The sequence below is a fragment of the Balaenoptera acutorostrata genome, chromosome 5, assembly GCF_949987535.1.
Source record: "Balaenoptera acutorostrata chromosome 5, mBalAcu1.1, whole genome shotgun sequence".
Lineage (NCBI taxonomy): Eukaryota > Metazoa > Chordata > Mammalia > Artiodactyla > Balaenopteridae > Balaenoptera > Balaenoptera acutorostrata.
Window position 1 is genome coordinate 52,264,941 of NC_080068.1, and position 22,316 is coordinate 52,287,256.

The following is a 22,316-nucleotide window of genomic DNA, read 5'->3' on the forward strand; positions in this document are numbered from 1 at the left end:
GTAGAAGGAAAGAAATCATAAATATCAGAGCAGAAATAAATGAAATAGAAACAAAGAAAACAATAGCAAAGATCAATAAAACTAAAAGCTGGTTCTTTGAGAAGTTAAACAAAATTGATAAACTCTTAGTCACACTCATCAAGAAAAAAAGGGAGAGGATGCAAATCAATACAATTAGAAATGAAAAAGGAGAAATCACAACTGACACCACAGAAATACAAAGGATTATAAGAGACTACTACAAACAACTATATACCAATAAAATGGACAACCGTGAAGAAATGGACAAATTTTTGGAAAGGTACAATTTTCCAAGATTGACCAGGAAGAATTAGAAAATATAAATAGACCTATCACAAGTAATGAAGTTGAAACCATAATCAAAAATCTTCCAACAAACAAAAGTCCAGGACCAGATGGCTTCACAGGCGAATTCTATCAAACATTTAGAGAAGAGCTAACACTGATCCTTCTCAAACTCTTCCAAAAAGTTGCGAGGGAGAAACACTCCCAAATTCATTCTATGAAGCCACCATCATCCTGATACCAAAACCAGAAAAAGATATCACAAAAAAAGAATATTATAGACCAATATCACTGATCAACATAGATGCAAAAATCCTGAACAAAATACTAGCAAACAGAATCCAACAGCACATTAAAAGGATCATACACCATGATCAAGTGGGATTTATCCCAGGGATGCAAGGATTCTTCAATATATGCAAATCAATCAGTGTGATACACCACATTAACAAATTAAGGAGTAAAAACCATATGATCATCTCAATAGATGCAGAAAAAGCTTTCAACAAAATTCAACACCAATTTTATGATAAAAACTCTCCAGAAAATAGGCATAGATGGAACCTTCCTCAATATAAATAAAGGCCATATATGACAAACCCACAGCAAGCATCATACTCACTGGTGAAAAACTGAAAGCATTTCCACCAGGGTCAGGAACAAGACAAAGATGTCCACTCTCACCACTCTTACTCAACAGAGTTTTGGAAGTCCTAGCCATAGCAATAGGAGAAGAAAAAGAAATAAAAGGAATACAAATTGGAAAAGAAGAAGTAAAACTGTCACTATTTGCTGATGACATGATATTATATATAGAAAACCCTAAAGATGCCACCAGAAAACTACTAGAACTAATCAATGAATTTGGTAAGGTTGCAGGATACAAAATTAATGCACAGAAATCTCTGGCATTCCTAGACACCGACAACAAAAAATCAGAAAGAAATTAAGGAAACACTCCCATTTACCACTGCAACAAAAAGAATAAAATACCTAGAAATCAACCTGCCTAAGGAGGCAAAAGACTTGTACTCAGAAAACTATAAAACACTGATGAATGAAATCAAAGACGACATAAACAGATGGAGAAATATACTAAGTTCTTGGAATGGAATAATCAATATTGTGAAAATGACTATACTACCCAAAGCAATCTACAGATTCAGTGCAATCCCTTTCAAACTACCAATGGCATTCTTCACAGAATTAGAACAAAAAATCCTACAATTTGTATGGAAACACAAAAGACCCCGAATAGCCAAAGCAATCTTGAGAAAGAAAAACGGAGTTGGAGGAACAGGCTCCCTGACTTCAAACTATACCACGAATCTACAGTAATCAAGACAGTATGGTACTGACACAAAAACAGAAATATAGATCAATGGTACAGGATAGAATGTCCAGGGTAAGACCCACACACATATGGGCACCTACTTTATGACAAAGGAGGCAAGAACAAGAACATACAATGGAGAAAAGACAGCCCCTTCAACAAGTGGTACTAGGAAAACTGGACAGCTACATGTAAAAGAATGAAATCAGAACACTCCCTAACACCATACACAGAAATAAACTCCAAATGGATTATAGACTTAAATGTAAGACCAGACTCTATAAAACTTTTAGAGGAAAATATAGGAAAAACACTCTTTGACATAAACCACAGCAAGATCTTTTTTGACCCACCTCCTAGAGTAACAGAAAAAAAAAAAAAACAAATGGGACTTAAAAGCTTTTTCACAGCAAAGGAAACCATAAACAAGACAAAAAGACAACCCTCAGAATGGGAGAAAATATTTACCAACGAAACAACAGACAAAGGATCAATCTCCAAAATATACAAACAGCTCATGGAGCTCATATCATAAAAACAAACAATCCAGTTAAAAATGGGCAGAAAACCTAAATAGACATTTCACCAAGGAAGACATACAGATGGCCAAGAGGCACATGAAAAGATGCTCAACATCATTAAGTATTAGAGAAATGCAAATCAAAACTACAATGAGGTATCACCTCACGCTGGTCAGAATGGCCATTATCAAAAAAGCTAGAAACAATAAATGCTAGAAAGGGTGTGGTGAAAAGGGAACCCTCCTACACTGTTGGTGTGAATGTAAATTGATACAAGCACTATGGAAAAAAGTATGGAGGTTCCTTAAAAAACTAAAAATAGAATTACCATATGACCCAGCAATCCCACTACTGCGCATATACCCTGAGAAAACAATAATTCAAAAAGAGACATGCACCACAATGTTCATTGCAGCACTATTTACAATAGCCAGCACATGGAACCAACCTAAGTGTCCATTGACAGATGAATGTATAAAGAAGATGTGGCAAGTATATACAGTGGAATATTACTCAGTGGAATATTACTCAATTAAACGAAATTGAGTTATTTAAAGTAAGGTGGATGGACCTAGAGTCTGTCATACAGAGTGAGGTAAGTCAGAAGGAGAAAAACAAATACCGTATGCTAACGCATATATATGGAATCTTAAAAAAAAAATGGTACTGATGAACCTAGTTGCAGGGCAGGAATAAAGAGATAGGCATAGAGAATGGACTTGATGACATGGGGTGGGAGGGAGAAGCTGGGATGAAGTGAGAGTAGCATCAACATATATACACTACCGAATGTAAAATAGTTGGCTGGTGGGAAGCAGCAGCATGGCACAGGGAGATCAGATTGGTGCTTTCCGATGTCCTAGAGGGGTGGGATAGTGAGGATAGGAGGAATGCTCAAGAGAGAGGGGATATAGGGACATGTGTATGCATATGGCTGATTCACTTTTTTATGCAACAGAAACTAACACAATATTGTGAAGTAATTATACTCCAATAAAGATCTATTAAAAAAAAAAAAAAGGTGGGATGGAGACATGGGCCAGCCATGTGCCCAGGGCAGCCATCAGCCAGCCTCCACCAGGGGCACGCACCCCACATGAGGTGAGCAGGGCTGTAGTACAGGAACACTGTTCAAGAGGAAGCAGGTAGCCTTTTGAGTAGAAAGCCTGGAAACTCGAAAAGCATGTCAAGTATTGTAACGAGGAGAAAGGGATGTGTCACTCTGGGGAGAACATGTTTTAGTTCTTGCTGCCCTTTGCACTTATAGGCTTTGTCACCCACTAGTTAGTTCATTTTAAAACAATGTAGTGGGAGGGGGTGGGAGGCACAAACTATTAAGATAGGCTCAGAGATGTATTGCACAACACAGGGAATGTAGCCAATATTTTGTAATAACTGTAACTGGAAAGTAACTTTTAAATACTGTATAAAAATTAAACAAAAAAATTAAATTTAAAAAATAAAAAATGAAACAGTACAGTGACATAAAAATTTAATAAAATATATTTGGCAAACTAAATAAAACAGACAAATTTATTTAAAAACACAAATCATCAAAAGTTGACCCAAAAAGAAATTTAAAAATTGAATAATTCCATGAAAGTTTTAAAAATCAAATTACTAATTAATTATCTTCTGACAAAGAATCTCCAGGCTTAGTGGGCTTCACAGATGATTTCTCTCAAACATTTAATAAAACAATAGTAACAATATTATGTGAATTTCTCAGAAAATAGAAGAGGCAGGAACCTTCCCAACTCATTTATAAGGCCACTGTTGCCCTGATACAAAAGCATTACAAGAAAAGATACTATAGACCAATATCCCTCAACAACATAGTAACAGAAATCTTCAAAAAAACTAGCAAATTTAATAAAACAATATATAAAAAGGGAAATATATCATGATCAACTGAGGTTTATCCTGGGAATGTAAATCTGGTTCAACATTCAAAAATCAATCAATGTGGGGCTTCCCTGGTGGCGCAGTGGTTGAGAATCTGCCTGCCAATGCAGGGGACACGGGTTCGAGCCCTGGTCTGGGAAGATCCCACATGCCGCGGAGCAACTAGGCCCGTGAGCCACAATTACTGAGCCTGCGCGTCTGGAGCCTGTGCTCCGCAACAAGAGAGGCCGCAATAATGAAAGGCCCGCGCACCGCGATGAAGAGTGGCCCCCACTTGCTGCAACTAGAGAAAGCCCTCGCACAGAAACGAAGACCCAACACAGCCATAAATAAATAAATAAATAAATAAAAATTGTATAACTTAAAAAAAAAATCAATCAATGTAATTCACCATAGCAAGAGATCAAAGACGAAAAAAACAATGATGATCTCAATAGATGTAGAAAAAGTATTTGACATAATTCAACATTCATCCATGAAAAAAATTTAAAACTTGCAGAAAACTATAAATACAGGAATATTCATTAAGCTTATAAAGGACGTCTATGAAAACCCACAGCTAACGATGTGTTCACTTCGTGGTGAAAGATACCTAAGATTAACAGAAGACAAGGATGTCTGTTTCCACCATTACTATTCCATACTGCTTGTCTGGGGCTGACTCCAAAAGGGTACAAAAGAACTTTTGGGGGTGATGAAAATTTTCTATGTTTTGCTTGTGGTATTGTACATGGTCTATACATTTGTCAAAACTCAACAAGTTACACACTTAGAACGGAAAATTTTATTGCATGTAAATTTTACCTCAATTAAAATTGATTAAATACATGGATTAAGCATTTGTTGATTCTCCTTAGAAGTAATCCACACATGTAAGGGTTTATATATCTTTTCTAGATATCTAGAAAAGAGGCCTCAATAAGAAGCCTCTCTTCTAGATAGCTAGCTAGCTAGATATGGATAGATAGATAGATAGATCTACTAGATAGATCCATAGTATAGCCTATCTATATCTGTCTGTCTGTCTATCTATCTATCTATCTATCTATCTATCTATATCTATCATCTATCTATCCATCCATCTCACGTTGATTTTCCGTAATTAATTTGGCCACTAGAGGGAGCCCATATCTCATGAGCACAAAAGTTTGGCAATGATTTTAAAAAGCACTGGATGTAAATGCATAGAAAAGAACAATGACTATAAAAAGTTTTCATGAGCATATTTGTAAGAAATTTTAATAAAACTTGGTAAAACCTTTTCTGGCCATAATAATAAGGAAAATTAAAATGTTACTTGTGGAAGAGATGAACCTTCTTTCACTAGTATGTTTAAATAGTAGACCTGATCTTGACTTTCATCTAGACGTTATGGGTCGTTTAAACATAACCTTGGAATTTTTTTTTAAATGAAGGTTATGAGGTTATACGTGTTCATTACAGAAAATTTGAAAGTTACAGAAAATCTGAATGAAAGAAGAGAAAGAGGAAGAGAAAAATCAGAAGTACAGTTGTCACTATAGTCACAGTCTGAAAATAAGAATGCTATCAAAATTTGAGTGTATTGCCCCAGAGATTTTAGTGTACATATTATTTTCACTTGATTGTAATCACAAATAACACAAAGTTAAAATTTAACCACTATTTGGTATCTTAACCGTGAAAATGAAGTATAAATGAAATAATTGTACAGAATGTAGAATGCTCATAATTACATTAACTAATGCTCTTTGAAGTGTTTTTAAACAGTACTCATTTCAAAAAGTCATAATAAAGGCTTATTAATACTTAGTAGTCACATTAAAATGTCCTTTGGTTGCTCTAACTTTCTTATGCAGGAAATCTGAGTCATTACAACGGGAAAGGGGCAGGGAGTGGATGACAAAATCCTTATTCCTTATCCTAAATAATCTCCACTTAACTTGTTAGAGGAAAAAGTTGTAATTTATGAGCAAGAAAAAGTCTCAGATAAAAACCACATTTTTTGACTTATTTACATACTGGTCATATGGTGCATTTCCAAAGAAAAGGAAACTGTACATGCATTCCAACTCAGCTTTACCTTGCCAAGTAACAATAATTTATTCATGCTTAAGTAGAGGGGACAATGAAATGGATGATAAACAATAGGTTTTGAGCTTTGTTGGAACTACCTGTAATTTCATTAAGATGCATTTGTCACGAAAGAGTTATATGTAGATTTTAATGATGGAGGGGATAAAGGGAAGAAAGTTAATATGAATGTCAACAATTATATTAAAATAAACAGTATCTACTAATGTTTATTGTAAACTTAATATATTCCTGGTATGTTAGGTACTGTGTTACATGCATTACCTTTTCTTCTTTATTTAATACTTACAACAGCTCTATAAGGGTTTAAGTGGAACTCCTATTTTCCTTCTCATTTTACAAATATAGAATCTGAGGTTCTGAGAGGGTAAGTAACTTTTTCAAAGTCACAACTAGTATGTGCTAAAGTTGGGGTTCACACATAAGTCAGGTCTAGCTATGACAGAAATACCTTTAACCTACACATTCCTATTTCTAGGAACTTTACACATAAAACCCTTTCAAAACAGAACTTTTTGCCACTTTAATGTGTATCACCATCAACATGTTGCATTCAAAGAAACCTAAAGAAATAATTTAAAATAATTGATATTTACTTCAGTCCCTGAAAACAAACCCAAAGTACAATTTCTTTCCTAACACAAAAGAAAGATGGGGGTCTTGGTTTAAATCTACTACTTTATCAAATATCAATATAGGGAATGATTTACTCTTGTAATTATGATTGTTATTGTCTCCATTGTCCAGAGGCTATTATATTTTGGTAGCTATAACATTATTTATATGTGCAGATAATTGTAGTATATTAATTTGTTCTATAAGACACCTTTCTGGTACCATATCTGAGTGGAAATAAAACTCTTTCTTAGCCTCTAAAATTAGAACAGAATAAAACACATCCCCATGGTGTTCTTTATTGATGGTTTTTAACTGATATGGTGTGAAAAGGAGTAAATTTAGGAATCATACCTTAAAGCACAAAACTGTGAAGGCTGTGTTGTATTTATTTATGAATACACAAATACAGTGATTTAAAAATTTTATTTAATAAGTATTCAGCACATACTATGTGCCTATATTAATAAACTGACAATAGGTTAAATTATCTGTAGTTATTGCTAAAGATGGATTAAACACCCATTCTAGATTTTTAAAGCTCTTAAAAAAATACGATTGCACATTTACAATCATATTTTTGGGGTGTCTAAAGAGCTCAAGAAACCATCTCAGCACTAAAAATATGCAAAAAAAAAGTCAAATGAAAGACAAATGGAATAAAATCAGTATTTAATATTGATTAAAAAAACATTGGAAGACAGCTTAGTATGTGTCAAATAGGCTGCCAACTGAATACTACAAATAAGGAGACAGCCATCAAGTCATTGCAAATGCTGAACAAGAGGGAGCTCATCCACATGGAGGGTCTGCTTCCAAGAGTAAAATGGGAAGTACGGAACTGAGCATTACCAATTCATTCTTTCCAAATAAGGCAAGTTATTTCTCCACTGAACAGAATCAAAAGGAATGAGTAGAGAATAGGAATGTTATGCAAATTGAACTACTTCAATTTAAAAAGAAACATGAAGGGTGGAAAAGTGTTCCAACAGATATTTCTAAAATATTAAAAATAACAATAGTAACAACCTATATGTATAACAGGAGTCAAAATCAGCATCTAGTCTAATGGTGGAAAAATAGAAGGAATAGCTTGAAAGGCTGAACTTGAGACAAGGATGTCTGGAACCACCATTATTATATAACAGAGTTTGGGAAGTAGACAATGCAATTAGGCAAGGGAAAGAAATTACATACTGTAATTAGAGCAAAAGACGCAAAAGACTAGAGGAAACTTAGCTATATCTATATAGAACTTCTTAACTAAATAATGATACATTCCAACAATAAAATACTATGCCTCACATCTCTCTACCTCTAAGGAAACATTTGAAAATACTTTCTGAAATTGAACAGTCACCAAAACATATTTTTGCACAAAGCAAGCAAGGTGCAGAACAGCATGCATGGTATCTCCCCATGTGTACCGTAAAAAGAAACATGAACAGACACAGTGCATAAACATATGTGCTAATTTATGTATAGAATATTTTTTCCAAGATACCTACACATAGAAAATTAATAATCCTAACATTTTCTGGGAAAGAGAAACAAAGATCTTGAATGAGAGGGACAGATTTGGGTGTTTTGTTGTTGTTGTTTTTTTACTGTATAACCTTTTTTACCATTTAAATTTTTATGAAGTACACATATTTTTTTCTTCAGTAAATAAATATAACCAGTTTACCTAGTCAATGGTACAAGTTTTAGATTCTGAATGATCAACAGCATGTTGAGTAAAGTGTTATGGAATGATCATAAAGATAGTTAGGAATTTGGATCTCTTTCTGTTAGAGGGATATTAAATTTTGAAAGGCTCAAAGAAGACTGAGTCAGTTCTTGGGCCAACTAATAGAGTTTTGTATGTTTTGAGGCTTATCATGTGGGCAAATAATAAGAATTTTTATAAAGAATAAGATGAGTAAGCCACTTATTTATATACAGAAGTTGTCCCCCCTAAAATTCAGATGTTGAAATCCTAATCCTCATTACCTCAGAATGTGACCTTATTTGAAGATAGCCTATTTTAAAAGGTAATTAAGAAAAAATGAGGTCATTAGGGTGGGCCTTGATCCACTGTGACTGGTGTTCTTATAAGAAAAGGAGATTAGGACACAGATGCATACAGAGAGAAGACCATGTGAACATACAAGGAGAATATGAGAGTCTGCAAGCCAAGGAGAAAGGCTTTAGAGGAAACCATTCCTAATGACACTTTGATCTTGGACTTCTAGCCTCCAGAACTATGAGAAAATACATTTCTGTTGTTTAAGCCACTCAGTCTATGGTATGGTACTTTGTTATGGCAGCCTGAGGAAATTAATACACAACTGAGCCCAGTGATATTGGCTGCAGGTGATAGACAGCCACTGAAGAATTTCAGATAAAAGAATGACCAGAAGAGACCTGCTCTTTTGAACAATCACTTTGCAGTCAATAAGACTGATTGGACAGGCCAGCCTGGGAGACCAGTTAGGAAGTTACATCAATGGTCCAGTGAAAACGGATGAAAGGCATAATTAAGGCAATTTTACAAGGAAGGGAGAGGAGGAGTTTCATATAAGAGTTGTTAAGGGGATGGAAATGGCAGGACCTAGATCCCAGTCAGATGCAAAGCAAAAGCAGAGAGTCAGTCTGTGATGAAACCAGGGCCCCTGGTTTCGACAACTGAGTGAATTGTTTATAAAGCAAAATGGACAAACAGAGGAGCAGCGGGTTCCCCATGTAAAATCTCAGAAGAGCTAAGTAAATTGCCGTGGTTACATGTTAACACTGACAGCAAGGAGAAAATGCAGGAGATAGGCCTCAGTCCAGATTAAGATCATAGCACCTGATGATCCAGTGAAGGGAGGCTGGTAGAGCTGGCAAGGAGTAGCAGTCATGATGTCTTAGATGGTCTGATGAATTACCATCTCATGGGAAAGAAATGTGCCTCACCCAGAAATACACAGAGGGTCTCTTTCTGGAAGTTCTTTCTCAGCATTCCATAGTATCTGGGTGCAACCATGGTGAAGCTGGCCTCCCTAAGGCAGAAGTAATGAAAGTAAAGGGAGATAATGATCCTGGCATCATGTTTTGGCTCTGCCCTTAACAGGTTTGATAACCTTGAGCAAGTCAGTTGACTTCCCTTTGCCTCACTTCCTTTCACTAGCAAATCAGGGTGAAAATAAAATGATTGGCAACTTCACTAGCTAATTAACACTTGAAGGGCTCAGGAAGAGCCTCCTCCAGAAGGTGATTTATAAACTAAGAGCTGAAAAATAAGTAAAAATTAACCAGATGAACGAGCTAGGAGGTGGGGAGGAGATGAAAGATGTTTCAGTTAGAGAGAACAGCATTTGTAAGACCCTGAGCGCAAACAGAAATGGTGTTTTCAGAGAACCAAGAAGTGATCTGACACACTAGAGCATAGAGTTTCAAAGGGATGAAGTGAGAAAGCCTAAACTGTAAGCAGTTAATAATTTGCTCAAGGTCACATAGCTAGTTAAGAGTCTGATCTCTGAATTGAGCATGTCTGCACCAGGACTTGCATTTAAACTATGAATCGTGTACAACCTCCCTACAGCACCATACAAACAGGAGAAGACTGCGACTGAGGGTAATACAGGCTTAATATTTCCCAGTGTGTCTAAGAGATTATAGAGTGAATAGTCACATGAGATTAAATAGAAAAATAAAGGTGAGAATGTTAGAATGAGAGTCATTAAGTATATAGAATTTAGGTCACAAAAGTAAGGAAGTAAAACTTAGTCAAATAATTCAACAGATAAACCTACTAATCTTTGTATCCACTCTAGTCCTCTGGAAATAGAGAAACCATCTCAAAGCGAATTTTGTGACTAACAAAAATTGAAATTTTATTTTTATTTTATTTTATTTTATTTATTTTTAATTTTTGATTTACAATGTTGTGTTAATTTCTGCTGTACAGCAAAGTGATTCAGTTATATACATATACATTCTTTTAAAAATTCTTTTGTATTATGGTTAATCACAGGATATTGAATATAGTTCCCTGTGCTATACAGTACAACCTTGTTGTTTATCCATTCTATATATAATGGTTTGCATCTGCTAATCCCAAACTCCCAATCCATCCCTCCCCAACAAAAAAATTTTCATAATTAGTTTTCTATTGTAAACTTGCTTACCACTCACTAAAGATTCACTAAACTGTGAAAATCCATGGTAATTGCATTTATTTTACAAACAAAACAAAACCCAGATCCAGATCAATTCAGTTTCATATGGATTTAGCAGCAGGGTGAACTGTGTTATATACTACCCAGAAACTGGATAACCTGGTCTGTCTATGCCTCTTCCCTGGAGCACTGACCCATGGAAGATTACACTGATTTATTATAAAATCTTCTTTTTGTCCTCTGTGTTCTTTTGTTTTACTGTGAGGTGACAAGGTGTGGAATTATTTCTGTTCATCCTGTATGTAGTTTGTTGGGTTCCTGAATCTGAGACTTGTTGTCTCTGATGGCCATGGAGGTACGTCACTCGGATCCTCCTCCAATAGAACCTGCTGCAGAAGCTCAGCTGATGTCCCGGTGTGACAGCTGGCTTAACACTGCCCCCTTTACTGGTGTTGCTCCCATTTGGATATTGTTTCTGTACACTTCTCTGCTGGCCTTCCCTGCACCTCCCCAATGCATACTTGCTCTTCAATCCTTGTCTCAAAATTTGTTCTCATTATTCCATTTCTACCCAGTGATTTGTCAAATGTGCTGGCAGTTGAACCTTTAGCAACACTGTGTTGGAGTTCAAGGATTTCCTCCAAAGGAAGAAGAGAAGGGAGGAAGTTTTGCTCAAAATTCTTCCTAGTCAATATACCTATGTTTTGATCTGCATAAGACAACTTATAGCCATTGTAATTACTTAGCAGGGATAACAGGTCCCACACTCCATAAAAGGTAGAGTTGTAATTCAAATCTATAGCAGAACTTTTGTTTAAATATCAATCTATTTAAGAAGAAAAAATTTTGCCTCAAGACACCTTGGCATGTACTGTACCTGTCTTTCTCTATTTGATAATGATCATCACCCATACACCCTCAGGAGCCAAGCAAATTTTCTATCTTTCACTGTGACTCTAAAAGGAGACTATTTGGATTACTAAAACTGGGAGTACTGCTTTTAAAAAATGGTTTATTTAAAATTCTAAGGTATATTAATGTTATTTATTGAGCTTTCAAAAACAACTACAAAATACATGTATTTCAAAGCAAATTTGTCTCAGATATCACACTAACCACATATTTAGGGTACAGTGTTCTGTATGTACTACCACAGTTTTCTACCACTGACTAGAAATAATGTCAGTCAAAATGTAATGTAGACTTTTTCAACAACAAGCAAGTCAGAAAGCATTTATTATTATGTAGGTAATATGTACATAATACAAGTAATTCTATGTACAAGGTTCTGTGTTAGGTTTGGTAATCTACACATATATCTTCCAAGCTGCCACCATAGAATATTTGCCATATATAATTTAGCATTGTATTTCTGGCAGCCTCTCTGGTCTATTTTTGTTTGTTTGTTTGTTCTGCTTTTAAATCTAAGATCTCGCTTATTATTGGGAAGAGAGAGTATACGTTGCCCAAATCACAAGAAAGTATTCTGTCCTATTTAAGTTCCCATTAAATTAATTCTGAAGTTGTCAACTGCTGCTCATAGACCACAGGTCTCTACCTGCATCTCTAGGTGTCCTCAGAGTTCATTAGGTTCAGATGTGACCATGTCACCATAGTTTGAACTCAGAGTGGAAATTCCAGGATTTAAAAATAATATAAAAATAATATAATTCAATATTAACTTGTGATTTAAAAATAAACTCTTAAGAAATCATTAATAGCAGGTTACTTCCTTAACCTCATAAAGCTATAAAACATCTATAATAAATATTATATTTAGTGATGTAAGAGGTTTACTGAGAACGAAACATGAGAACCTGCTATAATCACTTACATTCAAGCTTGTGTGGAAATTTTTAACCTGTGAAGGAAGGCTAGAAAAAGACAAAACTGCTATTAGTAGCAGATGACATAATTGTCTATGTAGAAAATGCAAAATAATTTACAGATACGTAAGTAGAAGGCTGATGGATACAAAAATAATAAACAAACATCAGCAAATGCAGTTTTAAAGACACCATTTACAATAGCACCTAGATAAAAAAAAGTCTCTAGAAAGAAGTTTAACAAATGATGTGCAAGAAGAAAAAAATTTAAATGTTATTTAAAAACCTTATTTTATGGACCACATTAAAGTCACAAAACGTAAGATTTACTGTTTTAAATATGCATCAATTACCCCTACCCAAACTGATCTATGAATTCAATGCACTTTTATTCAAAATTCCCATATTGACAAGCTGACTCTAAGATGTATATGAAAGAACTAAGAGGAGCTAAGACATTCCTAAAGAAGAAGAACAATAATGTTGGGGGCTTGCCTTTCCACTTATCAAGAATTTTTATAATGCTATAGTCATTACAATGGTATGGCACTTGTGTACGTATAAACATATTGACCCATGAGGAAAACATCAGGATCTAGAAACAAACCCTTACATGTACTTATCTTGATTTATGACAGAGACTGGAAAATGGTGGACTTTTCTATAAATGATGCTGGGACAATTGGTTATCTATATGTGAAAAATAAAATTGAATTTCTACTTCACATTGTAGAGGATAATCAATTCTGAGTTCTAAATATAAAAGACAAAACTACCCAATTTTTAGAAGGTAACACAAAAGAATATTTTTTTGATTTTAAGAAGAGACTAGCCATAAGAAAAAAAGTTACATTATAAAAAAATTATTTAAAAAAAAACACAGATACACCTTTTTGCCACACATGTGAGGGACAAATGGTTAGTATACAAAATGTATGTTTTTTCAAAATGTTGTATGAAATAGCAAAGGGAATAACAGAAAAAATGGGCAAAAGAAATAAAATTTCACAGAGGATCAAATGCAAATAGCTTGTAAACATGCGAAAAGATATTCAATTTCATTTGTAATAAGAAAAATGCAAATTAAAACCACAATAAGATACAATTATATAATAATTTGATTGTCAGTAGTTTAAGAAGTCTGACAATTCCAAGCGCTGGCCAGTAGGTGGAGGAAGAGGAACTTTCATGAATTGCTTGTGGGTGGAATAAATCAGCACAACCATTAGGAAAAATGGTTTTGGGTTTGGCCAAAAAGTCCGTTTGGGTTTTTCTGTAACATCCTACAGAAAAACCCGAACGAACTTTTTGGCCAACCCAATAGTATTATTTGGTGAAGCTGAAGATGTGTATACTTTCTGGGCCAGTAATCCCCCTCCTACATATATATCCTAGAGTATCTCTTATACATGTGTAGCTAGAGACCAGCACAAAAATGTTGAGAGCTGCATTGTTCATAATAGCAAAACTGTAAGCAACCCAAATTTGGTATTGTCATGAAATGCAACAGCAGTCATCTGTAAAAATAAGTTAGCCTGGATTAAACTCACAAACATGTTGCCGAGTGAGAGAATTAAGTCATATTTACACATTATCTCATTTATTCAAAGTTCAAAAACCAACAAATCTAAAGAATTGTTTAGGATTTCACTCATACGTGGTAAACTTATAAAAATAAGTGACGAATTACTGACGCTGAGTTCAAGATGAGGGTTACGGTGTGTGTGAGGGGCAGAGCAAACACAGAGGGAGAGGGATGAGATTTGAGATGGGTATACAGAGGGCTTCCAGTATCCTGGTAATGTTTCATGTCTTGGACTTGGAAATGAGCACAGTTGTTCATTTTGTTACTCTTCCTAAAGCTGTACACGTATGTATGTATACACATACACACTTATACACATGCATACACATATATTATTTTATATAATCTTTTATACTGTATATATAAAAATGTATAGATATGCTTTATAAAATGTTTTTATACAATCTTTTATATCTACAATATATTGTACAATTAAAAAAAACTTTTAAAACCTGTTAAGTCATATTGCATCTTTTGAATGTCCAAGTATGTAAGGCACTTCCAAATTATCTAGAATTATCTATGTATCCTTACTACTAACCATGTATCTTTGCTTAATGAGGATATTCTTCCTTTTCAAAATTAAATCTACACACCCCAGTTCATAACTTACTCATGTTCCCATGTTAGATATTTGGGGTTTTTTGGAGAAGGTACATGGCAATTTCTAGAATGGGACCTTAAAGACTGAGCAGTTTCTTCCTGCACCTTATATGGATAATGCCCAAAGCTTTGATCACCTATATTCTCAGTCTAGCTCATTTTGTAAGCATTTCAGCTCTGAAAATCCCACTCTCAGAGGTTCTTATTTTCCCCCTCATGATTCCTACTTACATGATTTCTTTTCAGCTACAGCAAGAAGCTTCAGGTATTAACTGGACATGTTCAACAACTTCAGGAGAAATTCCTGAATGTCAATATATGACATTGCAACTTGGCTGTCATAGGCATTAGCTATGTGAGATAAGTATAGCAAAACTCTGAGTGAAGATAAAGGCAGTCATGCTTCTTAACTCTTGGTTTAATATTTTAAATCAATGTAGCAGGCCACAATATTGGATTAACAATTCAACATTGATAGAAATAATTACGGAGAAATTTAAAAAAACCAATCATTTGCCGATATCATAATAAACATTGCATTATTGAGCAGCTACTATGGAACTGTGTTAGGCAGAATAGATCAAAATTCCATTCCTTAGGCCTTTATTGTCATCACGATAACCAATATAAGCAGAAAATATTTTCACTCAATGAAAATTTATTAATGTGATAATTAGATGTGAGATAGTTGAATGTAATAACTCCATTTGCTAACCAACATTAAAATAAACATCCTAGATTGATTTGCAGTAATATTACTACTATCACTCCTTATAAGAGAAGTACAGACCATTGTAGTCAGTATGTTGAGGTAATTAACAGATTTTGTTCTGCCTCTACATGGATTTCTTTGACATGACAACCTGCATGTACGTCTAGTTTAATTTTAGATATGTCACAGTTTTTGTTTTGCTGAAAGCCAAAAGAAAAATCTCTTTAGATCTAGTTTCTCTTTTGCGAAACTTTCCAATGGATAAAAGGAAAAGATAAAAATGTTTATGCGATCACAGTAGACACCTCTGATTTCAGACCTTGGTGGACTTAACATTATAGTGTTCTTTATGCACCACAGTCTTGAGATTAAGTTTTATTGCTTTCTCTCTCCTTGTTGAAGAATGAAAGGAGAAGCTTATCAAAGGGGTATTTGTCAGTTACAAGCCAATATGGAAGTGAAATTTATTTTTCCAGTTTATTTTATTTGGGAGGGATGGGGAGTTCAGAATATAGTAGATTTGTTAAAAAAGATATGAACTTTTTGCCTTGTTATTTCCTGGAGGTGGAACTATGCTACTTTGAAGGATCCAATGCCGTTTTCGTTTAATGATGATTTAAAGAATATTGTCATGAGAAAATCTGTGCATCTTTTTAAAAACCATGTTTGTACAAAGCGTAAAATTAAAATGTTTTAATGTGTCTTTGCCTTTTATGTCTGTGTGCATGATCATATTTAAAGTCTTAATTAAATCTGTCATCTATTGATAAATTAATAATTTTTGTGCTGTCAAGAGTATGCTAAGGCTCAAAGCTCCAAAAACTGAATTACTAACAGTGAATTACGAGCTCAAGTTCTGTTAACTGTTCTATTAAATGGCCTTGGTTATATCATATTTAACACATTTTTCTGCATCAATAAATCAAACCATTTAACTATGAATAATTAATATAATTATTGATACACTGCCACTTTACACATGACCTCAATAGAATATCTCATTTGCCTTCACCAGGGGAGAAATCGTTGAATTGTGTCTATAAAGATGAATAAAAGCTCAGCATACAGATAAAGCACTGATAAATATTGTAGACAGAATCATGCTCCAAGAGGCACAGCCTTGTGACAAGGAATTAAGTTCCACATGCAAGAATATTGAATGACTTTGTAACATTCAACTGATTGATGGGTTCTTGGCCTTCACGCCAGGCAAAAAGCTTCCACAATGAATCAGAAACCCTATTCAGACACAATCTTAAATTCCTTGGGCCTCAATTCTCTATGTTCCAAGTGGAGGTGATCAAACTATGTATTATCAGTGTTTGTAGCCAACGATGATAATAAAGAAATACATATACAAACATAAGATTAAAATGTTTGAAGAATCAAAATAAAGGAGCAGCTTCTAACTTGGAATTACAGTTTAGGATTTAATGGAATTTAAATTAGTTATTATGGAATTTGTCAAAGCAATTGTGTTTAGGTCTTCAGGGAGCTTCACTTTCAAATATGGGTCTGTAATTTGAGAGCTTTGACTCAATGCCAGATTGATAGCATATTTAATTTGTAGTAATTTCTAAATTCTTAATATTCTAAGATGATCAAATTCTCAGGTTTCTAAGATAATCTATTATAATACCATGATCTTCCAGCTGCTCTGAGGGCTGTATGTATAAATTTGTAAGTCACATTAAATACTCCAACTTGAACTGTGTCCTGTATTTCTCTCCTCAAAAATAATTGTTTATCCTGACACAGATACCATATACTGTACTAAAAATAACAACCATTAGTTGAGTATTGCTTTATGCCAGTACTACTCTACATGCTTTTGGTGTATGTTCTTGAAAGCTTACAACGATGTTACAAGGCTTGTTCTTATTTTATGGATGAGGAAATTGAAACTCAGAGAAGGTAAGTAATTTGGCAAGGTCACAAAAAGAGGAAGATAATTTTTTTTCTTTCAAGTGTGTTTGGCCACAATGCCCATAACTTTCTTTTGGTCTACCCTGCGGTGGCTCATAGTCAGGGTCTGAGAAGAAGCTTGAGAAGCAGAGGGAAAAGGTGGTCCCACAACTGGTTCCAGACAATGCTAGGGTCAGAGGTCAAACCACAGGCCTTTGAAGGTGTGTGAACTGGGCTAACGTTCAAAAGCCTTGGTTCTCTCTCTTGTTCTGTGTTTAGGCAGCTCTATGAGGGCACTGGCTGGGTGGTTCTATGCACTCCTTGCAGGTTTTGTGGCCCATTGAGCAGATTTCTCTGAGCTCTAACCCACTGCTACGGGTGCAGGCCCACTTCATCTGTTCACAATTGCCCAGACCATCTCATTTTCTTTTCACAGGACTGCTAAAAGTAAAAGGCACAATTCAAGAGTCCTGCTGCTATCACTCTGAAAGCAGAGGATAAAATGTTTCCACGGGGTCCCACACACATAGATGAAGATTAGTCCCAAATGTGAGCTGGTGGACTTAACAAGGCACTAGCACAAGGGCCTTTACCTCCGACTGCTTTATGGGAAACCTAGAATAAAACAAGACCCTTACCTTCTAATTTTCCTGTTGCAGCATAGAAAACATTGTCGCATCTTGCTATTACAAAAGCTCTTTCTCTCCTGTCTCTCACATCCTGTCAATTTTTGAAAGTCTCCTGAGGATATCTCAAGAGAACTCTCAAATAAGTAGTCATAATCAGTGAGTGGGATCACCCATCATTCCTCTTCTTCTGCTCTGGCTTCTTTGCCCAGGAAACCTCAGGCAGTGCTGCCATTACTGTTTCCTGGTGGCTTCTCAAGGTTATATGGTCCTACCGTGTCATACTGTTCTAAGACTGATACGCTCATGCCGCGAACATTTCTTTCCTGAGCTCATCAATCTTTGACCATCCTCTCAAATACCCCTGTCCTCCACTTCCTACCTTGATGTTCCCAGTGGAGGGCTGCCCTGTACTCCAAACTCTCCCAGACAATTTAATGGGATACCCACTCTTGCCATATCTGCTTGCTCTAGGATATGTGTTGATATCTGTGAGAGCAAGCCAGAAGACCAATGATACATGTAGACCCAGAATTTCCTCCTGCTCCTCCAGTTATTCACATCTTCTCTCCAGATATATGATAAATATATTTTGGTTCACTCTGAAGCTTTCCAGTAGCAGCCTGGAGAAAATACCTACATCTGCTTCTCCTTAACTTATAGACATTAACAGTAGTTGCATTTATTGAACATTAACCAGTGCTGATACCATTCTAGTCTCTCCCACAATCTCCAACACCCCTCCTATAATATGTATCAATATATTTTATTAAACAAATCAAAAATACTTTTAACACTGAAATTCAAGCACCCTGAATTCAGAAGGCTGAATAATAACTCCCCAAAGATATCCTTGTCCTAATGCGCAGAACCTGTGAATATGTTACCTTACATTGTTAAAGCAACTTTGCAGATGGGATTAAATTAAGGATCTTGCAATGGAAAGATGATCTTGTATTATCCTGGGTGGCCTGATAAAATCACAAAGATGCTTATAAAAAGGATGTAGGAAGAGTCAGAATCAGACAGAAGATAATGTGACAGAGCAGACGGACAGAAAGAAAATGTCAGGGAGGAAGAAATTTTCCTCTGCCCTTCTAAATTCTTCTGGCTGGTCTAATAATTAAATTGACGTGAGATAGATTAACAGGAGAAAGTCAAACAAAAGTTTAATGGCATGTCAACATGGGAGAGACCCAGGAAAACTGAATACTTCACCAAAATAGCCAAAGCCCTCACCTTAAATACCACCTTCAGCTAAAGACAAGAGAGGATGTTGGGGGTAATGGTAATGGGACTTCAAAGGGGAGGAAAGCAATTTACCTGGAGATGGAAAAGCAAATGTTTGGTAAACAATATTTGCTGGGCCAGGCAGAGACAATGGGGCACAAAGTAGACTCTGATTTTTAGGCCCTGCTTAAAGAGTTTCCCTCACCACCCCTGGCTCACATTGTTTATAGATATCTCTGGTATACCTCTATTCTAGGAGCAGGTCCTTTATCTAAATTCTTTTAGGCAGTTAAGAGGGAGGTTACAAGAAAAACTTTTTGAATCTTCTGTTTATTAAAAATAATCAACAAAGAGACACATTTGTTGGGGTAGGAACAAAATTTGCTGCCCTAGAAAGAGATCTGAAGAGGTTAGGTTGATGGCTTTGCTATGTTGATGGCTTTGAAGACACAGGAAGATGGCCATGAGCTATGATATACAGATGCCCTCCAGAAGCTAAAAGGATAAAGGCAATGGCTTCTCCATTGCCTCCAGAAGGACCTCCTAGGGCGTCCAGAAGGAGACAGCCCTGCGGACACCTTGACCTTAGTCCAGTGGAACTAATTTTGGTCTTCTGACTTCCAGAACTGTGAGAGAATAAGTTCGTATGCTTTTAAATTACTGAATTTGTAATCATTTGTTACAGCAGCAATAGAAAATCCAAGTGCTGGGTACGCAGGAGGGGAAAAAAAAGGTCAAGAAGTACAAAAGAAACCTAAGCAAGAAATTTTTGTAAAGGGCTTTATTTTCATGTTATTTATAAAAATACATCAATAAATATTTAAACTTCTCTATTCCAAGACAGAGAAAAATACTGCATAATTAACATGAAACAAGGCATTATGCCTAACAAGGAAGACATAAAATGTCCAAGGGATATTTAGAACATTGTCATTTTTAAAGTTTCAGCATCAGAAATGTTGACCACAGATGGTGAAACTATTTCCATAAATAGATCGTCAGCAACTGATGATCTTCTCATCAGTACACAATGTAAATGTACACTTACATTCCCCTACCTTAACAGTGATCTATGTGTTTGGATCTCCCGCTATTGTCTCCAGCTTTTTCACGGTGGATGGTACAGTGTGGTATCCGGCCAAAAATAAACCACAATAGTTTTATGAATGAAAAACATTTAAAACACATCACCTTCAAATAAATAATAGTCAGCACTGAACTAACTTTGATTTAATGTAAAAATGACCTTTTAAAGTAACAGTACAGAGAATTGCCAAACACATTCATACCTTTAAATATTAGATAGAATAGTAATATACAGGCTTTGAAAAATAAATAAATAAATAAATACATATGTAAGTAAATAGAAGAGCTCTCATAAGAAACAGGCAAAAACATTAGACACAGTCCAGGTGGCCCCAGGAGCCATTTGTTTCTCTTCTTTCACTTTGATTCCACTAAGGCTGCAGTAGTAGCCAGTAAGCTCTCTCCAGCTCTCTAGATCAGTTGGCACTGTCCCTGTGATGAGAAAATGGGTAGTTAGTAGGACCCAAAACGTTGACCTCACAGCCCTGCACCAAGTGGTTGCTACCTAAACCACTGCTGCCCTGTGTGGCAGAAAATGCCAGGCTCTTAGATGTTGTTTAATTAGAAATAAGGAGCCTGTGGTCACAATCTTATTATTATCTTCAAAAAGCCACAACATAATGCCACATTGGGCTGAAAAAAGTACATGCATGACATCACTTAAGCCTCATAGCAAACTCCATGAAGTAGCTATTATTATTTTCCCCATGTTATAGAGACTTAAAGAGATTAAGTACTTTCCCTGGGGTTATAGGAATATAAAGGGTGGAATCTAGACTCCATTGGGGTGGAAGGGGTTGGTCTCATTGCAAATTCCCTGCTCTTCACCACTAAGCCTCAGAGGCCCATATTGTCCAAAACCAAGGGTTCTATTCTCAGGGCTGAAGTCCATGAGAGACTGAGGTAAACAATACCTGTTCCTTAATGGGTAGGAAGCTTTTTCGCATCGTTGGCTAAATCTACTTCATCTTTTAGGAACATACATTTACCCACACTCATGAGAGGTGGATGAGGATGGAAGGCACTAGAAATATCCTTCTGACACCAGAGCAGATTAATGACCTTAACAGCAAATTTAATGGTGAAATTATAATGACTTTCAGTCCTGCAGCTAAACCGTGGGTTTCTCTGATAAAAAAAAAAAAAAAAAAGGCAGATGCCTGAGTCTAGTCACACGTGTGAATAAAAACCGTAACGTACTTGTTTAGCATCTTATTGATGATTTTTTTAACCATGGGAGCTTCAGGGTTGAGACAAACTTCCTGACCAGTCTTGAGAGTGGCTCTGCAGAGACAAGGGAGAATCCACGTGAGGTCGGGCGGGGGGTCGGGGTGGGAGCGTCGGGACGGCGAGGGTGACAAGCACAGCAACAGCGGCGGCACTTACACGACTTCCGTTTGGCCGCAGTGGGGTCCCGGGGGCGTCACCTCCACGCTCTGGATGTTCTTGAAATGAATCCCCTGCAAGGTCTGCAGGCACCGGCAGCGCAGTTCGGTGACCACAGGCGCCCCTGCGGGGAGGGCAGACTCGGTTAGGGGGCTGTCCCGGGATGGGCACCCACCCGCCCCCCGTCCCGCCCTGGGGATGCCGGGCGCCGGGTCGCACCTGCTGCGCGCCGGCCGGCGGCCACCAGGAGCAGGAACAGCAGCGCGGCGCGGAGGAGCCGGGCGGCGGCGGGGGTCGCGGCGCGGGCCATGGGGTTCAGCTCGGAGGGTCGCTGCGTGCGGCGGGAAGGCGGGCTGGAGGGCTGGCGGAGCGGGCTCTGTGGCTCCCCGAGCCGGGCGAAGCCCTTTTATCCCGATCGGACAGGAGCCGGCAGCCCAGGATCGGGGAAACTCCCCGACGCAC

The 22,316-nt window shown here is 36.6% G+C and overlaps 1 protein-coding gene across 1 annotated transcript; it reads right to left on the reverse strand.

The window, feature by feature from the left end:
* Positions 1-20,173: 20,173 nt before the first annotated feature.
* LOC103005920 (growth-regulated protein homolog alpha-like) lies at positions 20,174-22,316 on the reverse strand. The gene is made up of 4 exons (XM_007179835.2): positions 22,074-22,316; positions 21,855-21,978; positions 21,669-21,752; positions 20,174-20,900 (listed from the first exon to the last, which is right to left on the reverse strand). Exons 1-4 carry the CDS (start codon positions 22,162-22,164, stop codon positions 20,885-20,887), a joined length of 315 nt encoding a protein of 104 aa, XP_007179897.1. The 5' UTR covers positions 22,165-22,316; the 3' UTR covers positions 20,174-20,884.